Below are 17,785 nucleotides of genomic sequence, written 5' to 3'. Positions count from 1 at the left end.
AGCTGCAGACTGGTAAAGAGATTGAAGCCATGGCAGAGGGAGAGGCCTACAAATACTTGGGGATGATGCAGGCTCAGCAGTTACAGCACAAGGGAATTAAGGCCTGCCTGACCAAAAAATATCATCAGAGACTCAGAAGCCTGCTGAACGGAGGACTATGCAGTTCCAGTGCTAACATGCTCCTTCGGGGTCATAGATTGGACTAACACCGAGCTGGAGGATATCATGAGAAAGACAAGGAGACAATGATGACCAATAGCCGCCACCACCACCACCTGAGATCTGCTGTGGAGAGACTGACAATTGCCCAGAAAGAAGGAGGAAGGGGCCTGATAGACCTCATTATGCAACAGAAGAAAGTGATAGTTAACCTGAAGGATTACTTCCAGAAACACACAGCAGCACTCCAGCAGGCCATAAGGAGGATAGACAAGCAGCATACCCTACTCAACCTAAGCAAGGAGTCCCCTTCTCAACCAGGAGGCACAAACGAAGATAGAAAGATGGGCAGAGAAGACACTCCATGGCAGACACTACAATGATCTCCATCAAGATCACATAGATAAAATTGCTTCCAATGCATGGCTCACGAGAGGGATGCTCTTCCCCGAGACTGAAGGATTCATGCTCACCATCCAAGACCAGGTAATCAACACCGCCAGGAACTAAGAAAATACATCGCCAAGGAGCCCGAGTGTTTGATGACACATGTCGACAATGCCACTTGTCCTCAGAAATGATCCACCACATCACTGCAGGATGCAAGGTGATCACTCAAACTAAGTACACTCATAGACACGACCAGGTAGCTAGAATAATACATCAGAAACTAGCAAGGAAATACCAATCGATCGAAGAAAGTGTACCGTACTACAAGTACGAACCCCAGGTAGTACTAGAAATCCCAACCCACAAGCTGTACTGGAACTGCGCCATAATAACGGATAGGACAATCCTGCACAACAGACCGGACATAACCCTTGTGGAAAAGAAGGAAAAGGCTACCTATCTGATTGACATAGCGGTACCCAACACTGGCAACCTGCAGAAAACCCCATGGAGAAAAAAATCAGGAAGTACACAAACCTAAGATAGGAGATCAAAGAGATGTGGCATATGTAACAAGTAACGACCATCCCATTCATCGTATCAACCACAGATGCCAAAGACCCTACGTAACTGCCTAGCAGCAATAGGTCTCCCAGCGAACACCTACAAGAAACTCCAGAAAGTCGCAATCCTGAACACTTGTAGGATAGTCAGAGTTCCTTGACCAACAGTAACACCAGACATAACAACAATCACCCTGTGTACTTGGTAGCAATACCAAGGTGGAACTTGGTAGCAATACGAGGTGGAACTCCCAATCAGGGAGAAATAATATAAGAGCAATAATAATAAAACATACTAGGTCATATAGGAGATATGACTTTATTTAATAAACAAAAGCTATTTTAGATTGCCTTCCTCAATGAATTTTTGGCAACAGAAATAATGTGTAGTTTATTTAGTTTCATTGCATAAAATACTGGACTCCTAGAATAATGCTTCAGTCTAAGAAGAGATAAAAATATGTATGGGAAATGAGAATTTTCACACGAAGTGGGTTTCAAAATGAGAGAAGAATCATTAAAATTATGAACTCAATTGTAAGGCGTAATTCACTTGCTCTGTTCACAATGATATCTAAGTATTCCATTATGTTAATTAACCTTCTAGCAGGCATACCTTTAAAAGTCACAGTGGCTGGCCCATCTGAATCGTCCATAATATGGAAGTGTTTGGAATAAAGGCAGTCAATAATTTACATTGGCACTTCTTAATATATTCATTATATTGATAGTATAATGGATATAAAAAAAGAATTATGTATATCTTTTATTAAATAAAAATTTTTTTATAAAATTAAATAAATTTTATTTAATAAATAAATTTTATTAAATAAAATTTATAAATCTCTGCATGCATATGCTTATGACATCAATTAATAGATATTTTCCTAAGCATATAAATGCATGCAGAGATATCTTGTAGAATATCTTTTTATGCATATATGGCAAAAATATATTTTTAAGTTTTATATAAAAGTTTAAGAATAAAACTTTAAAAAGAAAGTCTTATAATACTATTTTCACTATATGCTGTGTTTTAAAAACTATTTTAAGAATTTGAGAGCCAAATTTGCTCCTGCCACTTAACCATGCTTGTTTCAGTTTCTGATCAACTGCATAATGTATGTGAATCAGTTCCCAAATAAAAGTTAACAATAAATCTGCAAGTGAAATTGATAATCTTGTACCCTAATGTAATAATAAAGGTGTGCAATTTTATTTTTTTATGGAAAATGACAACAAGCACATGTGGAACTGAAGTGCCATGCATTTGGAAATTTCATATCATAACACAACAGCCCGCTATTAACTTTGGGTTTTTATATCAGGCTACGCTAACTATAAACACTAGTACTAAAAAACTATTATTAAAAAAAAAAAAAGAATTCTTAAAATTAGAATTTTTTAAGAATTTTGCTTGCATAATTGTTGAATAGAATATAAAGCCACTACCAACAGTAAAATGACAGCTTAATCATCACACCAAAACATCAGATCCAAAGTACATTATACATTATTCACCAGAAAATTATAATCCAATTAACAACACATAACAGTCAACTATCGTACAGGCTGATTGCATCCAACTCACACACTTCAAACTGAAACAGTAATAAGTGCAATATGAAATCAAAACATAAATTAATGTCAGATATCTATGTCCACTCTAGAAGTAATTTTTCTGGATTCATTTTGATGAACTCGTAATAAAATTTACCAGTTGATGTTCATTTTATTACCAGTTCATGGATTCTCAAGAAATGCCTAATCCTATTGTTATACAAATTGACAAAGGTATATTATAGAATGCCTAATACTCACTTAGGATTTCTTTTTTTATGGACGTTCTTTTCAAGTTCCAACAAAATCAGAAATGGAGATCAAAAGTCGAAAATATACTGAAGAAATATTTAAATTCACATATAGATCACTCTGATAGCCATTTTAATTTAAGGTGTTTTTTTTTTTTTTGCATGCCATATGTCACTGTGGCTGTCACTGGGTTAAATAGGACAAATGTTTGTATAGGTTCTGTTTTCATAATGGATTGCTTTGCTACTACGTCATTAAATTGACACTTTTTTTAATTAGTGTATATGTAATTTACTTTAAATGAATATAGAGCATTAATGCTCCCTTACATTGATAAATATGCAATATGTATTTAATACCCAGATAAAATAAATTAATTTTTTAAAAATTTAACTATCTTCCCCCCCACCCCTCTTCCTTTCATTTTATTTATAGATATATAAATTCATTTATTATCAGATGAAGGGAGAGAGAGAGAGAGAGAGAGAGAGAGAGAGAGAGAGAGAGACCCTAATAGGTTTGTTTGTTATTTGGTTTTTTTAGGAGCATTAGCAACTAAGGCCATATTGCTCCATGAATATGTGGTGGTCATTCCCTGACCTTTCCGCATCCTCTGTATTTGGTGGTGATGGGCTCATACCCCGGTCTAATCAAGAAGCGTGTGCTATGCACTGCTGCTCCTTCCCACCTGGCTACGGAGGCATTCCCTAATAGGTGATTTTACAAAATTAAAAGCTTTCTTAAAGTAAAATATAAGACATCTCACAAAAAACTTGCACAGTTATAAATAGGCAAGTAATACGATGGCAATACTGACACATCAAATTGATTAAAAAGAGTTATTATAGAGGGCCGCCATAGCCCTAGTGGTCAGGCGTGCGAGTGCATAAGTACTCCTGCCTTGAGTGACCGGGGTTCAAGCCCTTGACTACTGAATACGGTGCTGATTCTTGTATTCAATCTATCATGCGAACTCCTCTGACCGTTTGGTCATCCTGGAGTATAATCAGAAAATTTATTATTTATTTATTATTATTATTATTATTATTATTATAATTAGCCATATGGTGCAAGGAAGCCTGAGGCTTTTGCTGCACCAGCCAAAAAAGAATGAGTTACCCTGAGAGAGAGAGAGAGAGAGAGAGAGAGAGAACAAGAGTCAGAAGTAAAAGGGAATCACCAAGAAAGAGAAGAATGATGATATCCAGCTCAGGACCCTGGGTGTGCCAAGCCCATGCTCACCAGATGTGAGCCCCTGAGTTACTGAAGAGTTCAGAAGGCATCCATATTCTGATTAAGGCAGAGCACAGCTGAGGTTTTTACTCATGTCTGCTGGCACTTTCTGCTCTATAATGGAAAACATCACTTCTATTGTTGATATAATCTGCTAAGTATTTTAGTTTTCTCATTTTTCCAGCTAGCTGAGATGGGTGAAATTTTCACATAGTTCATATCTTGAAAACTTAGCTTCAAATAGTTGAAGCCTTTAATCAAAAGCTTCAACTATTTGAAGATCAGGTATTTAACTTCAGGAATACCTGAAGATCTTGAAGAAGAGGGCCAAATTGGAGCACCATAACTGAATAATGGGCAGTATTTTGGTTGGTAGCGAGCATCCAATCTAATTTCATAAAGCTTTCAAAATGGACATTTCTGCATTTGAGGAAAGATATTTAACTATATGTAAAACATTTTGATTAAAACAGAATTGTGAAATGTAAAAACTTTTGCAAACAGTGGACATAAACTGAGTTGCTAGTCAAGAGTAGTATCCAAAAATTTAAAGAATATTTTTATACAAATTCAGTGGTGTGACATTATCACAGTGTTGAACTTAAATACACTGACAGATGTTTGAATTGAAGAAAACCTGATCCAGATGTACACTATCTTGTGTAGGGGAGACAACAATTCAGCACAATGAAATACCACTAACCAGTTTACAAAATAGTCAGTAATACCAGAAATTAAAATCATTCATATGATGCAAGAAAGCAAGCTTATGCAGCATCAGCCAAAAAAAAAAAAAAAAAAAAACTCTCCCATTTCACCCCACTGTTTGTTCCAAATACCTGTCCAGCTCAGCCTTAAATTTATTTAGGCTATCAACTTCCACAACAAAGGATGGAAGTCTGTTCCACCAACCAACTACCTGCTGGCTAAAGGCAAACTTCCGCACATCTATCCTACATCTGTCTTTCCTCAATTTGAATTTATGCCCTCTCAGGTGATCAAGCAATCAAAGGATGAGATCATGTGCAGCAACCAAAGGAACCAGCCAGCTTACACTTTGTTGCATAAAACAGAAACAAAGTGAAGACAGCACACAACAGTAATCAAAACAGATTATTGTTGCTGTATTACAAAAAGACATCTTATTGCTATACCCTCAAAGAATTTGAACACAAGAGTTCAAAACTAGGATATAAAAAGTATGAAATAAATTCATATCCCATCTTCCTTACTCACTCTGCTACACTGAAAAAACTACATAATTAAATTGAGATGAAGTAGGGAGATACTTTACATTTCATTTAGCCTAGTTTTGTGGCTAGAGCCACAAATTAAAAATGATTTTAGGAAAGATATTAAGTTTAACTATATGTAAAACATTTTGATAAAAAAAATTGAGCAATGTAAACTTTTGCAAACTTGATTGGAATGAGACAGGAACAGCCTCCTCTCTGGAAACATTGCTTATCCCCCCCTTCACTTGCAATGATGCTTTTCCTCTCCTCCTCTTCTGAAGTAACTAAACCATTAATTTTTGCAAAAAACTCACAAAATGATGGAAACCCAAAACTTTACATTGAAGCTGGCTTTAAATATAACAATATATCACAAAGTAAAAAATAAAACCACACACTCATCACTAAAAAAAAAAAAAAAAAACAAAAAAAAAAACCTGTAACCTATCTACTTAACAGCACATGATAAAATAAGCAGACAAACAGACTTTCCTCTCACAACGCTGCCACTGATTTCCAAAAAGTTGCTGGCAAAAAATATGCATTCATATTTCATTGTTCATAATGCATCATCATGGTATTGCACCATAGTTCACCATCATTTTATGACTGGTTGTATGATGTGATTGGAATATTTCATTAAGTAATAATGAATTTGACCATCCCTTAATGAGTATTTCATTATTTTCCAAAATTTTCCAAAGTATTACAAGAAGATGGAAGGTTTTTTGTTAGGTGAAATCAAACTTTTTATTAACAGTATTTTCTGTCATTTTATGATGCTCTTTTCTTTTTCCTTTTTTGTTGTTGTTGTGGTTGAAATATTCTTATTGTGGTGTAACACATCTGAAAAACTGTTGCTTAATAACATGAGATGCAAAAGTTATTAAAGGAAATCTTTTATTACAGAAAAAAAATGTCCGGAAGCTGGAATCTATGACGCTGTTCTTGGGAAAAAACCTTACATTGCTAGATATATTCTCAATGTAAACAAAGGAGATATAATTTTCAAATTTGTAGTTGATGAAAATCTAATAATTGGAGAAAATATTGTGGTAAGCATGCTTTCTTTCTCTCTCTCTCTCTCTCTCTCTCTCTCTCTCTCTCTCTCTCTCTCTCTCTCACACACACACACACACACACACACACACACACACACACACACACACACACACACACACACACACACAAAGCACTTAGTAATTTTTTTATAGAAGGTTAAAAGGAGATCTGATAGCATAAGCATTTACAGGAATGACACTTTATTTAGTTGTAACTATCTTTGTCACTTTTGCAAAAAATCCTCTTCTCAGAGACAGCATGCATTCCAAAAGAAATAAATAAATAAAATTTTGATTCCGAGAACATTCTAGTGTTGTGATTGTGGGTTATGCTCTTGTTTAGGAGGTGATTTATTGTTATCAGCTAACTAAAGGCACTGATTTCTCATTATTCACATATTAGCATTACTAGAGGCATACGATACAAGAAAGAAAACTTATATAGCATCAGCCAAAAAAAAAACATCTTCCATTATCCTCAGCCTTGAACTTATTTAAGTTGTTGGCCTCCACTACAACAGTTGGAAGTTTGTTCCAACTATCAACCACCTGCTGGCTAAAGGTAAATTTCTGCACATCTATTATACAGTTGTCTTTCCTCAATTTGAATTGAATGAAATTTGGAACACGTTCATTAAGATGTTGTGGCCTTCCTGTTGCATCCAACTAGCTGTTTCAGAGAAGCTTCTTCTGCATATAGATTTGGAGGACCCTTCAAAAACTCTGCATTCCCGTCATTTATTTTTACAACAAGGTTTGCCTGAAGATGATACAAGACACTTGGAATTTTGTAATTAACCAAGGTGGAAGAAAATCCCAGCTTCCTGTGGACTGACTGACAGAACTACTTTTACTTTGCTCAAGATGGCTTCACCAATAGGCATGATTTCTACTACTGAGCCCCTATCCATCAAACCCATATTGTGAAAATACTTGCCATCAGCACGTGGTGTAGCATATAGGGAGATGAACTTGTTGACCCAGTTTTTCTTGATGGCATGGTGGGGTGCAATATGAATTATTTTGCATTAATGTGTTTGGTTAAAAAAAAAGTTCATTAAATATTGAAGCCAGACATCTTTAGTTCCAGTACATCATACCCACTGTTATAGTTGGTACAGTGCATATTTAGAGGACAGTGGATGGGATGTGGGGATGATGTGTCTTAGCCACCATGTTCTCCTGACCCAATCTTACCCCTTTCAACTTTTTCTTTTGAGATTTTTGTTAAAGAAAAGTGTATGAAACATTCATTGACAATTCATACAATCTCAAAAAAGAGAATAAATGCACACACTGAAATTAAGTGTTATTCTAAAGGTTGTTTGATTAAAATTCTAAAGATGGTTCTTATTCATTACGTAGGTTACAAGCTTGTATTGTGGTACAGGGAGGCCATATGGGGTTTAAGAATAACATTTAAAGCTCAAGTTGGCCCTCTTTCGAAACTACAAGCCTACACTCTCTTTTATAAACAGTTATTATAAGATTGAAATTATTTGAACTGCCATTGTCGATATTAATTACATTGTTACATTTAATATGTGGAAATAAAAGCAGCAGCCATACAGTGTTGTTGAACATTAACTGATGTTTGATAACAAATGACCAAAATTGCAAAGTTAAGCACTGAAATATCCATTCGTCTTTCATTTATCCCTTTTTTTTATTTCCTGATGATGAATTTATTATTGTGAATTTATTTTTTCCTTAAAACTTCTATTTCATGAAATTGCTGCTTTTTGCCCTAGAAAATTTTTTAAGGTAGTTCTTTTGAATGTTATTTCTTTTGTCATTATTTGCAAGAGGAGATGACAGCTAGCTGTCATCTCCTAAAAAGTGCCCATTCAAAGGTGACTATCACATGCAACTGTTGTTTGTTTGTTTTTTCCTTAAATAAAATCAGTTTACGTTATTTTCAAAAGTACACAATGATGTTTTAGACCAGGGGTGGCCAACTTAATTTGTGATGTGATCTTCTTTTTTTCTTCAAAATGTGCTGCAATCTACCATCTCAAGAATTTCATGGCACATGGTTAAAAAAGTTAATAAACACATATTGAAAAATGTTGTTTATAAATTTTAAATTAAATACAATTCAGAATTCTTATTTTAAATTCATACGTATTTAAATTTTTAATTTATGTGAAATTTGTGTCTTTATGTCATCTGCCAAGCTTTCAAAATTGGAGATATACTGTGATAAGGCAGACCATAAAGAATCTTCTGTATGCAAGTCCATAAAAGAGTAGAGCGATTCTTTGTCTTTGTTTGTTTCAAATACGAAAAGGCCGATTCACATAGATATGTGGAGCCAAAACAGGAATTTAAAAGTTCACTGTATATTTTTTTTATATTTGGGTACTTTTCTCAGCAAACATATTTCCAAAAGTCCTTTTCTAAATGATCTGGCTTTTAGGAAGATATCATTTCGCAATGTAATAATTTCATTTTCAAGTAATATTTTCTGCAATTTGTTTGATATCTAAGTCGACATTAAATGGATAAGAAATCTACTGAACAATGTCTTCAATTGTTTTAAAATCACTGAATCTGGTTTTAAAATCACTGAATCTGGTTTTAAAATCATCCACAACTTTCTCAATTTCAGAAACATATTTCTCACTATTAAATTCAAAACCGGGATATTTTTGAAAATGATCTTGCATATTTGCAAAATGATCGCATTTTTTTTTTTTCTTTGAGATCCTTAGCCATTGCCAAAAATTGATAGCTATATGCAGAAACACTAATATCCTATGCTTTTAGATGTATCGCAGTGAGATCTTTTTTATTATTTTCATTTATTTTTACTTATTCTATTTGACTGTCTATTGGGGTCACTTGTAACCTGCATGCCTTGTTTTTAATAGTGTTTTTTAATATTATTTTCTTTTGTAAGCTTCTTTTACTTAATATTATTTTATTTTGCAAGTGGCTTGACCTTCCTTATTTGCTAAATTCTAAATCTTGTATAGCATTTACTTCAGAAACACCATTGCTGTTTTTCTTGCAGTTTCATTGGTTGACTCTTGATATTGGCAGTGAGAGTGTTTTCTTTTTCTACCATAGATTCACTGGTTCCTTAATTCTTTTAAATTTTCTGCTTTTAAACCTTTTAAATCTTTTCAATTTTTATATATACTGCATATATTTACATGACACACACACACACACACACACACACACACACACACACACACACACACACACACACACACACACACACACACACACTGTGCAACTTTAAATGAAAAATTTACATGATTGAAAGAATTTGAATCTGATTGAACAAAATTATTAAAGACCCTCAAAGAAGAGTAACAATTGCTAACATTCGTTTTGTTCAGAATGACCACAGTGAGAAAATAATCATTACTAATCGAGATGTTCACAAAGTAAATATACCAACTATCAGTCTTTCAAAATATATGTAATATGAGTATATTCTGGTCACAGGTGAAATTTTGTATATGGCAGTGGTTAGGCTACAGACTGACTACAAAGAGATCCATTGAAACAGGTGTAGAAAAGAGCAGCAAGATTAGTCAAGGACACAAAGAACTGAACTGATAAGTCTGAACTTTGAATCATGAACTGAACTAAGAAGCTGATTGTTGTGGAATTATTTTTATTATTATTATTAGCCATATGGGGCAAGGAAGCCTGAGGCTTATGCTGCACCAGCCAAAAAAAAAAATCCCGAGTTACCCTGAGTGAGAAAGAGAGAGAGAGAGAGAGAGTGTCAGAAGTAGAAAGGAATCACCAAGAAAGAAAAGAATGATGATATTCAGCTCAAGACCCTGGGTGTGCCAAGCCCATACTCACCAGATGTGAGCCCCTGAGGTGAATTGATTATAACCTCCTGATTAATCCTGTTAGTAATTAGTAACTGCTAATTATTTAAATGATAATGACATCTTGATTTTCAAAATTACAAATATATATATATATAAACAGCTTCTCACCTATTTTTCATTGTTTGGAACATATAATAACTGTAAGATGAACTTTGCTGCTGCTATATTTTCAAAATCATAAAAAAAACATGTCCCCCCAAATAAATTGTATGCTTCTGTGCCTAATATACATATTCCTTTTTTGTATTTCCTAACTGGGCCTTCTCTTTGCAGGGATTGTGATTTAGTCAGTCGTAGTAGTCAACTAATTGAGTTTAATAATAATTTTATCTCTGAAAAAAAAGCATTTTTTTTTTTTTTTTTCTCAAAGTTCTTGCCTCATGATTTTGTTTAGAACTGTACTGGTCTCTCAAGGAGAAAATGATGAGCAAGTGAGGTATTCAAGAAATCGTGTATTTTATTATCTGTAATGAAAAATTTGAGGTGTAATATACTTAACATTCTCCACTCAAAATGCTAATCTTCTCGTGTATATATATATATTTTTTCTTTAATTTGATTCTTTAGTTAAGACTGCATGTGAGTAACTCAGATGAATCTGACCCTAAAAAGTATGTGTGTTTCATGCGTGCATATGCATTTTCATGTGATGGAGTATTTAAAAAGCTGATAAAGAATAAGAAAATTAAGAAAGAAATAGAACCTAGTGGTGGTAAGTAAATACAGTATATGTCATTGTGATTGAGAATTAATAATAGTAATTAATTCTTATGAAGTTAATTTTCCCACAACAGTGTGTTACTAATGCACTACTAAAAGTAGTGCATTAATTACTGATACACCATCTTACATATTTAGGATAGTCATTGGTAATTAATGCAATAACTAAAAAATGTTGGACATCGAAATACGCGAGTGCCTCATATCTGGGTGATACCTTTTGTCAATAATGGGTCTTGTTGTGAAAAATTCCCTTATGAACCTTGGTAAAAATATCTAGTGCTTCCAAGTTATTTGATTGAGCAATGTATGCTTTTCAATGTCAGTTTTGTTGCCCTGCATTTTTTTTTTTTTTTAATCAGCTCTCAATCTGATGTGTTCCCCAACCCCCTTTGGGTGGTAAATCCTAAGGCCAAGCAATTTCTTTCTAAGATTTTCCTCTACAAGTGTTCCAAGGAATAGTTTTCCTTTTTGAGTTCTCATTTCATTTCTGTAGTATAGTTAGTATATCCTTTCTCAAAGGATAAGAAATAAGTTTTTCTAGAAAGGAAATTTTTGTTTTCATTTCATTTACTAACCTAACTTACCCAGTTGATCACTTGGTGACAATATGCACTAATTTAATAAATTATTAATAAAGGAGTTTACTAATACACACACATCATTTCTACTACCAAGGTAGTTTTAATGCATTGTTTTAATTATATTTCATTGTGAATACCTTCACGAGTTTCTATGGTATTGCACTACCTCGAATAAATAACACTTCACCTGCGGAACAGACTAAAGTTACTTATTCTCGGCAGATACCACCACCCAGACGGCACCATTTCGAAGTTTATTGGCTTATCATCGGTAGGTGGGTGGGCAGATACCCTGTTGTTGTTGCAATAGTGACAACTCAATCATGAAGCATAGCCGAGAAAAAATAATATTAGTCTTCTCCATAGTGAAGTGTTACTTATTTGAGGTAGTGCAATACCATGGCAACTCATTGTGAAGGTGTTCACAATATGGAATATAATTAAAATTTTGCATTAAAACTACCTTGGTAGTAGAAACAATGTGCGTGCATTACCCATGCATAAGTAAACTCCTTCATACTCTTAGGCATTTAGTCAAGAAATATTTTTTAGATTATTTAGTAATAGATCTATTATAGACTAATAGATTAATAGTAGTCACAGGATAGGTGAGAGTGATTCTCGAACTGCTTCTATTGGAACATGCAGAAAGCCTGAAAATAAGGTGTTGGGGAATTCAACGCTTGCTGGGATCTCTTATTAAAAAAACAAATACATCGACTGTGTTAGGGTTACTAAGAATAAAAACTGTTGCATGTATACTAATACTAGGAGCATGGTAAACAAATTTGACGTATTGGTCAAATGAAATGCACACATTGTCAGGCTATCAGGGGCACTCAGATATTATGGGATTCAGAATTTGAATATAGAGAGTACAATGTGTACAGAAAGAACAGACAGTACAGAAGGGGGGGGGGTTATGCTCTTAGTTAAGAAAGACATAAAATCTAAGGCAGTACATCCAGTTGACATGGGTGGCCAGTGCAATGTTGAGTCAGTTTGGTGTGACATAAGCAATGGGAAAACACAGATGCCAGTAGGAGGGTGTTATAGGCATGATAAGTATAGCAAACAATGCATTACAATACAAAGAAATATAGTGGGCCAGTAAATCAGAATGTTTTATAGTGGGGATTTTAACTTTCCAGATATTGACTGGACCCTCCGAGTTGAGTACCAAGACTTCTAGATTTATTGGATGATTATTTTTTACGCTAGCATGTTAGAGAGGCAACAAGAGAAAGCAATGCTCTTGATCTGATTATCAGAAGCAACCTTGATAAGTATAGCAAACAATGCATTACAGAGTTACAAACAATGCATTACAATACAAAGAAATATAGTGGGCCAGTAAATCAGAATGTTTTATAGTGGGGATTTTAACTTTCCAGATATTGACTAGACCCTCCGAGTTGGGTACCAAGACTTCTAGATTTATTGGATGATTATTTTTTACACCAGCATGTTAGAGAGGCAACAAGAGAAAGCAATGCTCTTGATCTGATTATCAGAAGCAACCTTTCATGCATTAAGAATCTGAAAATAAAGGAACTACTATATGGCAGTAATTACAGTGTTTTTATGTGGGATTTATTTAAAAATATAACTGCCATCAAGGGGAAAGGGAAGTGATTTTGCTTTTGTAAGGCTAAATGAAATGCATTAAGGGATGCAATCATAGAAGCTACTAGGCTTTTTATACAAACTAAGAATTAAATCAACAGTGTGTGGACTAAACTAATGTGTAACATTTGTAAACAATAAGCAATGAGTGGGTTGTAGCCTTAATCAATTGTTGCACATTAATGGTGCATGGCAGAATGGATTCTCAAAAATTGCATTATTTTGAATGTGCTGTTCTTTGAAAAGTTGTTTTTATTGTATTTCTAAAAGTTGCCATTTTATACTTTATGTATGGTTGATACATTATTGTTGCTTATTTGTATGAAAGTTTAGACCATTAAAACATATCAAATAAGAATGTGGTATACACAGATATGCAAGTATATATAATCCCAATTTTATTTATGCTTATCATGAATAACAGTTTAGAGTCTACTCCACATTTATCAACACTGAACCAATGGAATCTCAGTTAGTGATAGCCCACTTGTAGATGCGGGCTATCACTGATTGAGATTCTATTATGAGCCTAGTTATGCTGGCCATGAATTTAAAAAAAAAATTCATGGCCAGTATAACAAGGCTGCTCACACTGTTTACATAAAAAATAGTAGGTTTATTTTGGTATTTTAATTTATATGTAAACCTAAATTTGCAGAGATGAAGCTAGTTACTTATATCTTTTTTTTTTTATTCTAGAAGAATTATTGTTACTGGAAGTGAGATATGCTGAATATGAGCACTTACTCTTTCATGAAAATTTCATTTTTGGATCAGTATTTGCCACCATAAAAGACACAAACTATGATTACTACAGTGAACATGTGTTTCACTTAGAAATGCCCATTGTTGTCATTGAGGTAAAATGAAAAGTATGACATAATTTTCTAATATGACTGATTATCATAACTAGGGTTATTATCTTTAGTGAACTTTAAGCAGATATTTATCTACTTTTTTTTTGTAAAAAATTTAAAACATACATTAGCTTTTTAAAAATTTTAAACTTGTGCTTAAGTGTTTTTCTGTTCTTCAAATAGTAGGAGCCTTGTTTGAAAATCAAGCTTGCAAGTGTGACAACCAATTAACTATATCTATTTGTCGCACTTGCACACAAAAAAAAAACTCAGACACAGAGAAAGGCTTCCTGACTATTCAAGAGATTTCTCACCTTTTAAACAGAAAATTGAAACTTTTGCTCTTGAAAGGTATTATAAGTTATTGGTTGCAGAGTACAAAAATATCTCTGCTTGCTGTTTTAATAGTTTAAACCCATTTGTATGGATATTTTTAATAAGTTTGGCTATTAATATTAAGGTGGTAGATGACTTTCATCAACCGGTGAAATACCACCACTTTGCTTATTGGAGGCTTGAAGTGGTGAAACCCATGTTTAGTCTCTAGAGCAAAGTTTCCGGCATCCCCCTCCCCCCATACTTCTCCGTCAACCCATGCACGGTACTAAGTACTATAGGTTTTGATACCTTTCGTGTTTGGGGTTTTCATAAAAAAAAAAAAAATATAGTGTGAATTTTTTTTCAGGGTAGAAATATAATGGATATATTTTGTAGAGCAGAAATTCCAGTTTAATCTCAGTTTATATATAAAATATAAACTGAGATATTATATATTATACAGTAGGCCCTCGATTTAACGGACTAATTGGGGGAAGGGGTATCTGTCCACTATTACCGAAAGTTAGTTAAATCGAATGTATTTTAAAAACATATATTATAATGAACTTACAATGTATAGGATGTATTAAAATGTTATTATAATGTATAAGTATAAATAAAATAATATAACGTACATTGAGTAATTTATACGTGCTACTAAAACATTTAAAAATATAAACATTTACGACAGGAACCAAACTTTATTTTAATTAAGATTTAATTTTTAATAGAAACTATACAATGTAACTAATGGAGTGTTTCCACCACTTTTTAAAAAAATTTTTTTCTTAATGCTCACCCAAAGTTATTTTCAGTGTGAACATTAGTTTTTTCATTTAAATCCATTTTGGAGGGGAAAAAATACTTTAAAATTATTAAACTCCATTGAATAAAAAACACAAAAAAAATTTAAAAAAAATACATAATATTCAATATTAATATAAACTTAATTGAAAGAATCAATTTTCAGTCAGAAACAACTTTAGTATGGAGGGAGAGGTGTTAATTCCTTGCTGGTAGAGGGTTCTGGTGAAACAGGTTCAGTTGATGAAGTGGTCTTGAAGAAATCATCAAGCTTCAATTGCCTTACATCTTGGTGCTATTTCCTTATTACTGTAGATCGAAATTCTCAAAAATGTTCATAATAAGGAAGCACATCAGGGTTTGATGATGAATCAATATAATGTATGATGTCATCCATATGTTGTCTTATAACACACAATTTAGGATGAGGTGCAACTGATTCTTTGTCATCATCATCATCATCCTCTTGTTCTCCACAAAGAACATTTTCCGCAATCTCTATCTCAGAAAAAATTTGATAGCCCGGATCACCTTCATCATTTTTGATCCACTGTTCCACATCATTCTCAGTTGATTTTTGTTGCCGGCCCTCAGAAGAGTGTCCCAAAAATTAGACGCCTCAGCTCCGTCAAAGTCCATTTCAGGTTCTGTGTCTTACAACAACTTCTTCATATCTTTCTATGCAGCTGCTAAGTTGAAGATAGCAGATCTGATGTTGTATGCATGTAAATTTTGCAGTGTCCTGGTGCCTCTTGTATCTTCTTCTGCATCCTTTGTTTCTTCCAAAATGACCATTACCTCTTCCAAAAACTTCTTACACAGCCTATTACATGCAACGATTACACCCTGATCCATTGGCTGTATCAGTGAAGTAGTGTTAGGAGACAAAAAAGCACATTTAATTCTCCTATCCCTGCTAACTAATCTCTCAGCATCAGGGAAAACAGGTGCATTATCTAGCAGTAAAACAGCCTTTATTTCATGAGAAGGAATTTTCAGCACATCTGTCTGATAGCATCGCACATCAGGAATAAAATGGTTAAAGAACCAGTCACAGAAAATATCCATTGTAAACCAGGAATTTTTTGAGTGGGAATATTTTGAGTTGGTAAGGTTTTTTTTTTTTTGCATTACCAACTACCATAAGCTTAAGCCGATGCAAGCCATCAGCATTTGCCCAAAATAAAACTGAAATTCACTCCTTATTTAGCTTATGACCAGGGGTGCTTGTTTCATGCTTGTAAGCCTGGGTATTTTCAGGAACAGCACTTTACAGCCCAGTCTCTTCAGCATTATAAAGCTGTGATAAAATGAGGTCCTCATTTTTAATTTCATTTAGGTATTTTCTGAAAGCCTCAACTTGTTCTTCATCTGCACCTAAAGATTCACCACAGGTTCTTTTATTAACAATGCCGTGGCACTTGCAAAAATGCCACGGCCATCCATCACTTCCCTGAAATTTTAGGTCCATATGCTTAGCAAGCCTTTCACTAGCTGACTTTAATTCAACACCTCTAACAATAACACCACTTGAGCGTTGCTGAACAAACCACTTCTACACTGCTTCCTCTAAGTTTTTAACTTTGGCCACTTTCATATGTTTTCTACTACCAACTGTGGAAGTAGTCTTGGAACAACCATCTACACTGTATTTTAATACAAACTCCTTAACTTTTTTTTTTATTTTTGCAAATATCTGAAACTGTTTGCTTTTTGACTCTATAAATCTCGCACACACGTGCAACGGTTACACTACCTTCAAGCTTCTCAATCAGTTCTAATTTTTGTGCAACACTCAAGTTAACTCAAGTCTCTTTACTTTTATTCTGCGAGGTCATAATGATATACAAATACAGCCAGGCCTTGCATAACGCGAGTTCGATTAACGCGTGTTTCAGTTACCGCTATTTGAAAAAATTATATCACTTTTCACGATGCAAATTTCCAGTTAACATGATTTTTTTTTTATGCGATAGTTGAAAAAAGATTTGAATCGCATGTTAAACTTACCGCGCATCAGACAGGCAATAAACAAACTTTGCCTGCTGCCCGCCTCAGTGTGTTCCATCCACAATCGGAAAAAGACGTGTTGCTTGTTTGTTTCCCGCTAATAAAGTCAATGGCTCATTTAAAAATTCATCTGGCTTATTTAAAAATTCATTTTTAAATGAGCCAGATGAAAATGTTACCGCAAAGGAGATAACGGTAAAAGAACTAGATGAAATCTTTCATATCATAGAGAATCTCAGACAAAAGGTTTGAGGTTCTCTGCAATATTTATTTCGCCAGGGCCCAGAGAAGATTGTTGTCAGCTATCGGAAATTGATTGATGAAAAGAGAAAGTCAACACTGTTCAAATATTCCGCAACAGTCATTTCTTCATTGTGTGTTTTATGTCAGAGGTTCCCAAACTTTCTTGGTTCATGGCGCCCTTAAGTGTCTCAGTAATTTTTTTCTGGTGCACCCAGACCAAAAGAAATACCTAACAGTTCCATTTAGTAGTTAGGTCCAAACAACTTAATAAGAAATGTTGAAATATCTCAAGCTAGTAGTTTTCGCGGTA

At 34.1% G+C, this 17,785-nt stretch overlaps 1 protein-coding gene across 1 annotated transcript in view; it reads left to right on the top strand.

Annotated features, from left to right (window-relative positions):
• Positions 1–17,785, top strand: part of LOC150079131 (annulin-like) — a 189,911-nt gene that overhangs the window by 138,591 nt on the left and 33,535 nt on the right. The window contains exons 10-12 of the mRNA XM_090382963.1: positions 6,302–6,447; positions 10,881–11,025; positions 13,943–14,103. Coding sequence (XP_090239089.1) covers positions 6,302–6,447; positions 10,881–11,025; positions 13,943–14,103 — 452 coding nt within the window. The remainder of the gene's footprint in view (positions 1–6,301; positions 6,448–10,880; positions 11,026–13,942; positions 14,104–17,785) is intronic.

This window comes from Mastigoproctus giganteus, chromosome 10 (assembly GCF_048544385.1).
Source record: "Mastigoproctus giganteus isolate SK-2022 chromosome 10, ASM4854438v1, whole genome shotgun sequence".
Classification (NCBI taxonomy): Eukaryota; Metazoa; Arthropoda; class Arachnida; order Uropygi; family Thelyphonidae; genus Mastigoproctus; species Mastigoproctus giganteus.
This window is presented reverse-complemented; position numbering and strand designations above follow the sequence as displayed.